This window comes from Quercus robur, chromosome 10, assembly GCF_932294415.1.
Source record: "Quercus robur chromosome 10, dhQueRobu3.1, whole genome shotgun sequence".
NCBI lineage: Eukaryota > Viridiplantae > Streptophyta > Magnoliopsida > Fagales > Fagaceae > Quercus > Quercus robur.
Window position 1 is genome coordinate 30,292,802 of NC_065543.1, and position 11,604 is coordinate 30,304,405.

At 33.0% G+C, this 11,604-nt stretch overlaps 2 protein-coding genes across 2 annotated transcripts; both read left to right on the forward strand.

The window, feature by feature from the left end:
- The first annotated feature begins 8,217 nt into the window (after positions 1 to 8,217).
- On the forward strand, positions 8,218 to 8,772 carry LOC126704050 (uncharacterized). Its single transcript, XM_050403088.1, has one exon. The coding sequence runs from the start codon at positions 8,218 to 8,220 to the stop codon at positions 8,770 to 8,772; it is 555 nt and encodes a 184-aa protein (XP_050259045.1).
- A 297-nt stretch (positions 8,773 to 9,069) lies between these two features.
- Positions 9,070 to 9,881, forward strand: LOC126702330 (probable calcium-binding protein CML27). The gene has a single exon (XM_050401005.1). The coding sequence runs from the start codon at positions 9,178 to 9,180 to the stop codon at positions 9,715 to 9,717; it is 540 nt and encodes a 179-aa protein (XP_050256962.1). The 5' UTR covers positions 9,070 to 9,177; the 3' UTR covers positions 9,718 to 9,881.
- Positions 9,882 to 11,604: the final 1,723 nt, after the last annotated feature.

The window sequence follows — 11,604 nt, forward strand, 5'->3', positions numbered from 1 at the left end:
AGATACAAATAAGAATTGACTTCATACACTAACTGTTTTAAGTTCCCTATTTAAAAGGGATGGTTATACAAGAAGACATATCACGATATGTTAATTTCTTACAAGGAGATTCCAATTTTGTGGAACTATTTTTAAGTTGAAATTGTCACCTCTAATTCAACAAAACGTGGTGGCAACTTTAGTGTAAATGAGGACCTCCTCCTCATCTCTGCATGGAATACTTGAGGTGGTTGATATTTTCTCCAATGAATACTTGAGGTCCCCAAACAACAAAGACATTGCTAGACTTTTAGCCAATGGGTAAAGAGACGTGGATTTCCAAGGATGATAGGGAGCATTGATTGCATGCATTGGAAATGGAAAAATTGTCCAACTGCATGGAAATGTCAGTACTCTGGTCACATTCGTGAGCCAACCATTGTTTTGGAAGCAGTGGCATTATTTGATCTTCGGATATGGCATGTATTTTTTGGGTTACTTGGGTTAAATAATGACATTAATGTATTAGAACAGTCTCCTATATTTTCTGAGCTTGAACAAGGACATGCTCCTGCAGTTAATTACTTAATCAATGGTCTTGAGTATACAATGGGATACTACCTTACTGATGGCATATATCTAAAGTGGTCAACATTTGTTAAAACAATTCCATCTCCACGAGGACAACAAAAAAAAAAAATAAAATAAAATAAAATAAAATAAAATTTGCAAAAGCCCAAGAGGCAAATAAGAAGGATGTAGAGCGTGCATTTGGAGTGCTTCAAGCAAGATTCGCAATTGTGCGTGGACCTGTAAGATTTTTCTATAGTGAAAAACTCCAAGACATCATGAAAGCATGCGTAATTCTTTATAGCATGATTGTTGAGGATTAGCAAGATGTAAATGAAGCAGTGGAATTAGATTATGAGCAAATTGATGACAATCCTACCATACAACTGTCACGGGAGCACACAAAGACCCCATTGAGCATTTATGGCAATTACAAGGGGAGTTGTAGAAACTTAAGTGTGTGAGTTATGCATGTGGTGTTTTATTGTAATTTGATATATGTACGAGTCTTCTAAAGATAACATTGATAGTTATGTATGTGGATTGCATCTATGTATATGTATGTGGATTTTTAAAGTTAGCAAGTTGTGTATATTTGATATTTGGCAGGTTGCATATATATATATATATATATATATATATATGTATGTATGTGGATCTTAAAAATTGGCAGGTTGAGTACATTAATATTTGGCAGGTTGCATATATATATATGTATGTGGATTTAGGTTGAGTACCTTAATATTTGGCAAGTTGCATATATATGTATGTATGTGGATTTTTAAAATCAGCAAGTTGGAGTAAATTTTTTTTTTTTTTTTGAGAAGCAATACTTTGCATTTTATTAAGCAAGGCCCTTCAAATCAGCTTGTAATACATCAAAAACGTTTGGTGGAACATCTTCCATCCAAACTAACATATGAGGATAGAAAAGTGCTCTTCTTGCCAAAACATGAGCCACTTTATTACAATGCCTTAGAACATGTGAAAACATACAATGTTGAAGACATGAAGCAATGTATTTAACATCCTCTGCTATGTGACCAAATTGAGCTAAGGAGTGGTTTCTGCCTTGGAGTGCTTTGATGAGAATTGAAGAATCCCCTTCCAGAATAACTCTATTTACTCCTATCTCAACTACAAACTCAAGAGCTCTTCTTGCAACAAGTGTCTCTACCTCCAATACTGTTGCAGGTAAAGGTATTTGCTGTGAAAGTGAAGCCAATACCAGACCTTCTTCATTGCGTATGACAACGCCAATTCCAGCCCGGTTTTCCTTGCGCAAAAGTGCACCATCAAATTTTATTTTGACATAGTCATGGTCTGGAGGTCTCCAAGAAGAAACCAGTGTAGTTTTAGGTGGTGATGTGGGAATGTGAAGAGTGGAGAATTCCTGCAATTTTTCCCGTGCTTGTTGCAGAATTTGAGAAGGCAGCAACACATGTTTACCAAGGCAACTATTATTCTGCTGTTGCCATATGGTCCAAACCACCATCGAAAACAACTCAGGATGCTTTTGTTCAGCCAAGATAATACTCATAATGTCAATAAAGGTTGGGTATAGCAGCAAATTTGCTTGTTTCCATTATGGGCATTTACTCCGTAAGTCTTGGAGTTTCGGCCAGGAGTATAAGGCATGAATCACATCTTCACAATGATTTTTGCAACAAACACATGTGTCTTCTTCAACTATTCTTCTTTGAACCAGATTGGACTTTGTTGGCAGCGAATCTTTACATACTCTCCACACCAAATTCTTTACCTTCGATGGAACATTCAATCTCCAAATTTGCTGCCACAAAGGCTTCATTGCTTCTGAATTTGAAGGACCTGGTTGCTGATTTTGGAATTCTTTCTACAGAAACTTGTACCCCGATTTCACAGTATACTCACCTGTGGGATTGTGTGGCCAAGTCAGAGTGTCTTGTTGCTGTGTTTTTGGCAAGGGAATGGCTTTTACTTTGGCTGCCTCAAAGTCCATCAGATAGTAATCCAGCAAGTCTTCTCTCCACCTACAATTAACTTGATCAATGAATAGGCTGGCTGTGAAGTTTCCTGCACCATACCAACATGGAGATAAACTCTATATGTGTCAATCCTTGGCAGCCAATTATCTCCCCAAACCCGAACAGAGTCTCCTCTTCCAATCCTCCAAACTGCACCTCTCCTTATGACTTCTCTCACTTTGATGATACTTTTCCAAGCATAAGATGCTAAGCTTGAAATCTTTGCCTCCATTACCAAGCTGTTTGGAAAGCATTTGGCTTTGAAGACTTTATAGAATAAGGAATCAAGTTCGTGGAGAAGCCGCCATGTCTGTTTTGCTAATAAGGCGTCATTAAATCTTGGCAGCTCCTTAAAGCCGAGTCCCCCCCCTGAGATTTTGGCCTGCAAAGCTCCTGCCGGTTTATCCAATTTACCTTTCTGTTGTTGCCTCTTTGTCCCCAAAAAAATCAACGAATAAGAGACTCAATATCATGGCATAAACCAAGGGGGTGCTTAAAGCATGACATGGTGTACATGGGGAGAGCTTGGGCAACTGCTTTGATTAAAATTTCCCTCCCCACTTGTGAAAGCAATTTTTCCTCCCATCCTTGGAGCTTTTTCCAAATCCACTGTTTAATATTATTAAAACTTGCCTTTTTGTTCCTACCCACAAAGGAAGGCAAGCCGAGATACTTTTCATATTGGTACACCACCTCAACCTCGAGAGCATTCTTGATTAAAATTTGCATGTTTGGTGTTGTGGATTTGCTGAAAAACAGGTTGGTTTTTGCTCTATTCACTTGTTGCCCAGATGCACTCTTATAGGTAGATAATACATGGAGTAGTGTGCGACATTTAGCTTCTGTGGACCTGAAAAAAACAAGGCTATCGTCTGCAAACAAAAGATGCGTTAGTTTAGGTCCATTTTTACAAATGGAAACTCCTTGAATGTCTCCACTATTGGCTGCCTTAGTAATCAGGCCATGTAGCCCTTCAGTACAGAAAAGAAAAAGTTAAGGCGAGAGGGGGTCGCCTTGCCTAAGTCCTCTTGAGGGTACAATATTGCCATGGGGTTCCCCATTGATCAAGATTGAATAGGTTGCTATTTTGATACATTCCATCATGAGTTTCACTCATTTATCACAAAAGCCCATCATGAGTAAATTGATATTGGCCGGTTCTTTCTAAAAAAAAAAAAAAAAAAAAAAAAAATTGGCAGGTTCTATATATATGTGTGTGTGTGTGTGTGTGTATGTATGTGTGTGGATTATTAAAGTTGGAAGGTTAAATACATTGACATTTGGCATGATGCATCTATAAATATGTATGTGGATTTTATATTAATATTTGGTAGGTTTGATAGAATATATATATATGTGGATTTTTAAAGTTGGCAAGTTTGAGTACATTGATATTTGAGAGATTCTTTCTCAAAAAAAGAAAAAAGAAAAGAAAAGAAAAGGTGGTTGGAAAGAAATGTGACCGTTGGAATCAAAATCATTATTTAAAAAAAGGATGGTTGGAAAGATTAAAAAATAATATTTTAATAAAATGTCAAGGAAAATGTGACCGTTGGAATTATGCTAAATTTGAAAAAAAGTGAGTGTTAGAAAGAAATAATAAAGAAAGATTAAAAAAATATATATTTTAATAAAATGGTAGAATAATAGAGTTTTGAAATGTTGGGTGCATTATAAAATATTATGATTTAATTGATAAAGTAATTTTTTGAGATGGTAAAATAGGATGGGAAAACGTTGTCAGGTGTTAATGCTCTTACTAGTCCATTCAATTTGAGACCCAAGTGACAGGTGTCGATTTAGTTAAAGCAATTTATTTTGCTTTTGAATTAAAAAGAAAAAAAAAATGTTAGAAATATAAATTATTTTATAAATTTTTTACAAATTGCTAACGTTATGACTAATTATTGATAAATGAAAATGTAATATTAATGATGAAGCTAGATGTAGTCAATAAAAGATTAACCGTATCAACATTTTGTAAAAATATTGTAAAACAATATGTACCATTCCTCCAAACAAATTTACCTTTGGAATCACGTGTACGTCCCATTCTTCCTTTTGATGCGTAAAGAAAGAAAAAAGCAAAAACGCGTCAAAGCCGCGTCAAAGCCGTGTGGGGTGCTTTTTTCCACGTTGCCAAGTAACAACACAGCATCTGTCACCATTTGCCAATTTAAAAATTTTAGAATATTAAATAATAAACAAATATTTTAAATCGTTGCATTAAAAAAATATGGATAGAGTTAGTTTAATAACTAAAATGCATAAACATCTCCTAAATTGTGTTTAAATCAAATTGAATCTTTCTTGTTTTAATTTGAAAATTCTAATTTGAAAATGAGTAAAATGATCATTTTTCAAAATTTTGTTAGTTAATTATTTAATTGGAAGGTAAATGCATTTCATTCTAAATAATCACACAACCCAATTTTCATGATTTTAAAAACCGAATCACTAGCTATTTAATAGGAAAATAGATCATTTTTCAGTTTTTTTACTGTTCCAATTATCCACATGAATGATTATGTAAGTGTTTGGATAGAAATTATTATTGCGTTTGGCATTTGCTTTTTGTTCCTTTTTTTTCTTTTTTCTTTTTTTTTTTCACGCTTTTCAGCTTTTAGAGACAAGTTTTACTGTTCATGCACTATTTATGTACTGTTCACGCACTGTTCATAGGACTCATAACCACTTTATTCAAAAAAAATATTAAAAATTATTTTGCTATAATATTTTCAGTTTTCAATTTCAGTAAAAATAAGTTGTATTCAAACGAACCCTATAAATAATAAGTTTACGTAAAAGTGAAACAAATACTCACAACATAATTTTAACTTTTTAATTAGTACTAGAATTATACTACACAAAACCCATTAGTGTGCAAACCAATGACACAAGCCCCTAGATCTGAAGGTTTATCCCCATGTCGTTGTTGACAACGACCTGGCATCAATAAAAGTTGCTATTGCTTCGTGGAATGCTAAGGAATAAAAGAGGGCTTTGGCTTTGGGTGCCAAGAAGGGTAAATGTCAAGCCCTCTTTTATTCCTTAGCATTCCACGAAGCAATAGCAATTTTTATTGACCTTGTAGGAGGAAAATATAGAGAAAAGGGAAGATGATATAGAGACGCAAGAAACAAGGAGTGTCACCGTTGACAAGGAGAATTGGCAGTAATGAGAAGGTGAACGGCAATGACAAAGGAAGCTCACAGAGGAGCATAGCCATGAGGGCAAAACCATGGTAGTCAACATTGTATCAAATGTTGTTTCGATTTGGTTAGGTTAATAAAATATTTCAGTACCAATTAATACCAATGTACTCTTTCACGATAATCACTAATATATATAAAGTCTTTAAAATTTTAAGTCTGTCTCACCTAGGGGTAACCTTGGCAGTTAAATCTATGTATCACTTGGAGGTAGGCTTGGGTGGAAAAATCAAAGGGGAAAGGATTGTAAAAGTAAAACATAAAATAAGAAACAAATGAAGAAGAGGAAGAAGAAAGAGGAGAGGAGCAATGTGAGGGCAAGATGAAGTAGAGGATGGTGCGATCAGCAACGTGGCGGCAACCAAGGATATTATGGTGAGTGACAAATTTTATTTTATTTTGGTTTAGATTTACCGGTAGAAATAGTCAGTTTTTCCCAAAAAGGCTGATTCAATTCCATATTGAACAAAATTCGAAGTTGTACATTTTGTAGGTATTTTTGAATCGATTTACCTACTAGTAATAAATTAAATACCGAACAGTACAATACGGTCTCAACTACCTTGGTCTACAGAATTCTTTCAAGAAAATAAGAGAAAAGGATAGTAAAAAAGGAAAAAAAAAAACTTTAAACAATTTTTAAAATTTTCTTATAACATTTTAATTTAAAAATAGCATTTTGTATCTAGTTAATTAATCAGAATATAAGGAGAGGACCAATTTGATATATATTTTTAATATAGGGATTAAAATTTTCAAATTAAAACATTAGTTAGTTTAATTTTGACTTCATTTTATTTAATTAATAATTTAACAACAAACCAATTAAAATTTTGAAAACCCTACCATATATAAAATTATCGCAAAAAATAAAGATATTTATGTAATATGTTCTTTCTATGCTAAACCTGTTTATGCTCTTGTATGGCTTAATTAAGAATCATACATAAATTCAATAAAATATTTAAATTGTAAATATATAAATAAATAAACTTATTTTGAAGGCAAAATTATATGTAAAAGAAAAAAAATACCTTATTTTCTGTTAATAATAAATATACATCATGTAAGTCTAAAGTTTTATCAAAAACCAAATATAGATAATAAAATAATTTTAAACAATTAATAATTTTCATTTTAAATATCTTGAAAGTTTGTCAATGAACTTCAACTCATTATATATCTTTATTTTTACTAGAGTCCTTCTATGGGTATGAAAATCTCACAATACTTTAACAACAAACTGATATGTCAATCCACCATAAATCAAAGTTAGATTAAAAAATACAAATAGACCTTTCTCAATTCAAAACAAGGTGGTTGTGTAAATATTGTGAGAATTTATTGTACCCGCAAAATTTTTCATTTAATTAATAAGAATAATTCAATTAAGAAAATATTTATAAGAACAAAAGAGATATTAATTGGTTCCAATTAACTCAACTAGTAAAGTTTCTTGTCATCGAATAAGAAATTTAGGTTCAAAACCAATTTGTGTCTTAACATGATGATAAAATGCGATCATCATGAAACGAATGTCATACGTTTGAAAAACTATCGTGGGCAAATTGATATGACAAATTCTTATTGGTTCTCTCCTAGGCCTACCATGAACATAATTTTTTTACTAAAAATTGCTAAAAATACAAACTATTTTATAATATTTTTACAAACTACTTATGTGGTGAGTGTTTATTGATAAGTGAAAAAATGATGTTAACAGTAGGCTCATATGAGAACCAGTAATAGCATTCACATCGGTTCGTGAAAAAATTCTTATCTATTTTAGCATATGAACTTTTTTTTTTTTTTTGATTTTATATACTGACTTTTCAAAACCCCACATCAGATTATCTATTTTATATTATATTTAATAAAATATCAATTTTTCATTTTTTTTAAAATTATTTCTCTTTTTTCATACACAACAATTAATATCCACTCTCTTCCTTTATTCTCAAGATATATAAAAAAAGATTAAACAACTAAATACAAAAATGAATAGTGTTAGTGTAAATTTAGACGGTTACTATAGCAAACATGTAAATTTACACTATTTTCCTTCATCATCGAGATATATAAAGAAAGATTAAACAACTAAATACAAAATGATCAATATTAGTGTAAATTCAGATGGTTATTGTAGCAAACATGTAATTTACACTTTTTTCCTTCATTCTCAAGATATATAAAAAAAGATTAAACAACTAAATACAAAAATAAAGTGTCAGTGTAAATTTAGACGGTTACTGTAGTAAACATGTAAATTCACACAATTATCACAATTATACACAAATTAAAATGAGTTATTTTTAGGCAAAATTGTGTAAATTTTACACATTTTTCTATCATACACGGACTAATGTGAATGTTCTAAGAATTTTACCATTTCAACAATTTGTAAAAATATTGAAAAATCATTTTTTTTTCCTTACTAATAACCATTCCTCATGTTTAAAAGTGCTCAAACCCAGCTAACTGTTCAGCCAAGGCAGCAACCGAATGGAGAGGTATGGCAACCACCACCATCAGAAGCGTACAAACTCAACTTTGATGCAGCATTATTTTCAGACTTAGGCAGAATAGGAATTGGAGCAGTTATTCGAAATGAAAAGGGAGAGGTAATGGCTGCTATGACTGCTTGTGGATCGGCTATATATACCAGTGAAGAAGCAGAGTTACTCGCTTGCCGGAGAGCCTTAGAATTTGCTGTGGATGCAGGTTTTTATAAGTTGATCATTGAAGGTGATAACAGTAATGTTACTCACGTTATTTCTTCTTCTGCAGAAAATAATTCGCTTTTTGGTAACATTGTGGATGATATTCGCCATTTGATAAGGGGATTGCATTGGTCTGCTGTTTGTTGTATTAGGAGGGGTGAGAATAGGGTAGCACATGCCTTGGCTCAACATGCTAGATTTTCACTGGATGAGGATTTGTACTGGATGGAGGATTCTCCCCCACCCGCCATGGATGCTTTGTATCATGATATATTATCCATTTAAATGAATGAATATCCCTCTTTCAAAAAAAAAAAAATTAACCATTCCTCATGTTAATAATTTCTAAAATATTTTTGTGAAATTATCATTTCCCAAAATAAAAATTCTTCGTCTCAAAAAAAATCTGTCAGTGGTACTATTCTGAAAACAAAATAAGCTTTCATAAAAAAAAAAAAAATAATAAATAAATAAATAAATAAATAAAAATAAGGGGCGTGTGGGGGCCAAAAATAAATACGAACGTCCTAGTCATACGCGGCTTATCTGTCAAACTTGGTCTATAAATGAACAATAACCGCTCCCATTTCTCTCCGTAATAGATTTCTCATTTCTGTTTCTGATTTCTCTCTCAAAATTCACGTTGTACTCGCTCTCAAATCTCAATAACCAAACCAAACCCCCAAAAACATGGCAACCAATTCAGCCCCATTGAACTCTTCATCAACCCAAAACAAATCATCACCATCACCATCATCCCTCTCTATCCAGAGCAAGGAAGAAGTCGAGAAAGTCTTCAACCGCTTCGACACCAACGGCGACGGCAAGATCTCCGTAACGGAGCTCGGCGCCGTCTTCAGCTCCCTCGGCTCCTCCTTCTCCGACGAAGACGAGCTCCGCCGCATCATGGACGAGCTCGACTCCGACCAGGACGGCTTCATTTCCCTGACCGAGTTCGCCGCCTTCTGCAGCTCCAGCTCCGCAGAAGACGGCGGACTCTCCGAGCTCCGCGACGCGTTCAAGCTCTACGATCAGGACCAGAACGGCCTCATCTCCGCCTCCGAGCTCCACCTCGTCCTCAACCGTTTGGGCATGAATTGCTCCGTCGAAGATTGCCACCGGATGATCCGATCCGTCGATTCTGATGGCGATGGAAATGTCAACTTCGAGGAGTTCCAGAAGATGATGACCACCGCCAACGCCAATAACAGCAACGCCTCGCCGCTCTAGGTTTTCATTTTCTCTTTTTCTGATCCATTTTCCTCGTAATTGTCAAATGCCAATCTTGCGGTTGTGGTTGTTAATCTGTAGTATTAATAACGACTTCGTTAATTACTGCTTGTTTCTAGGTAAAATGTTACTTTCTCGGGCAAATATGGAAGAATTTCTCTAAATTTCGTTTTTTTTTTCTTTATTTTTGTTTATTAATTAAAGTAACTTTCTTAATTTCATTTTAGTTTATTTGTGAAAAATATTTTTCAATCATTAATTAAATTTTTTTAATTTAAAAATTTTGAAGAAAAATTTATAAAATTAAAAAATTAACCACAGTATATAATGAAAAATTTTTAATTGAATATAAATTTGAAAGTTAGGGTTTAAAATTGAAAAAAGTAAAATTAAAAAATTGAAATAAATCTAGAAAAAACTTAAAAGAATTTGTAGAAAAAATAAAATAATATAAAACGGTTTGACTGAGAAATAGATGGTCAGAAAATTTTAATTTATATGTATATATATATATATATATATTATATGCAATGTAAACAACGAGTGGTTGTCCTATTGAGGGGGGGGGGGGGGGGGGGGACCAGTAACGTTTATAAGTTTCTATTATTAGAATTTATTAGGTTTTAAATGTATGAATAGTTGAATAGGGCTGTGAGATCTATTTTTAATGAAAAAATTGATAAAAAAAGAAATTTATGAATTCATAAACAGTGCATGAATATACTATTCACAAAAAAGGGTCAAAAGTTGTGGATAGCACATGAACAGTAGCTGCTTGCTGGGAAAATGCGTGAAAAAAAAAAAAAAAAGAAAGAAAGAAAAAAAAGAGGGGAAATGCATGAAACTAAACACAGCAACGCAACGTGTATCCAAACTTTACTATAGAATAAATAAAGACTGAATTCAGTGAATTGGGGTGTAGTGGTTAATGAAGTTAATGCTTGAATCTGATGCGTCAAACAGAGTTAGCGATGATGAAGTTAATGCTTGAATCTGATGCGTCAAACAGAGTTAGCGATGACTGTGATTTGGTTCTGGAATCTTGTAAATCTAAAAGCCTATAGTCTATAGGGATGCTGCTTCTTCTTTTTGAAAGTGCGTGGGTGGCAGGGGCGGTGCCACCTTAATGTCAGGGTAGGACAACCCTGATCTGAATTTTTTTTTTTTTTTTTTATATAATAATTAAAATTTTTTATTTGTCTGTCTGATTATTTGGTTGTGTACATTGAAAGAGATGTAGTTTGTAGTATTGATAATGAGACTATCATGCAACGACTTCAAAATATGAAAACTCGTAGAAAGCAATTGTAAATTTTATGTATTTATGTGTTTTTTTATTAGATTGTATAAATTATACTTCTTAAGGAACTTCCTAAAAAAATTCTTGAAGCTGCCACCACCATTGGTCCCGACAATTTTTCTATTCAGTTATCATCAACTTTTGAGTCAAATAGTGTTTATTTAGGTTTGTCTTCTAGTTAAGTGAAGAAATTTTAATTTTTTGGTTTACTTTGCATGATTTTTTTTTTTCAATAATTTGAGGAAGAGAGAATTGAACTAAAAAAAGTAGGGGTTCATCAAACCGCAAAAATTGTACTAAAATCACTGGTAAATGACATAATCGCACTGCACCGTAAGTAACATTGCACCACTCCGCATGGTGCAGTGTAGTTTGTGGTTTTATAATAAGAAAGATGCACAAACCGCACTCACCGCACCCTCTCTATATATTAATATATTCATTTTTTAATATTAGATATATTATTAATAGTTTAATAACCTTATTTTTTTTAATAGTTTAATAATTCTAGCAAGTGTTGATTAGGAAAGCCGGTCAAAAATAAAGAAAACTAGCTCGGTAGTTTAAAACTTGGTTCAAAATAAAGG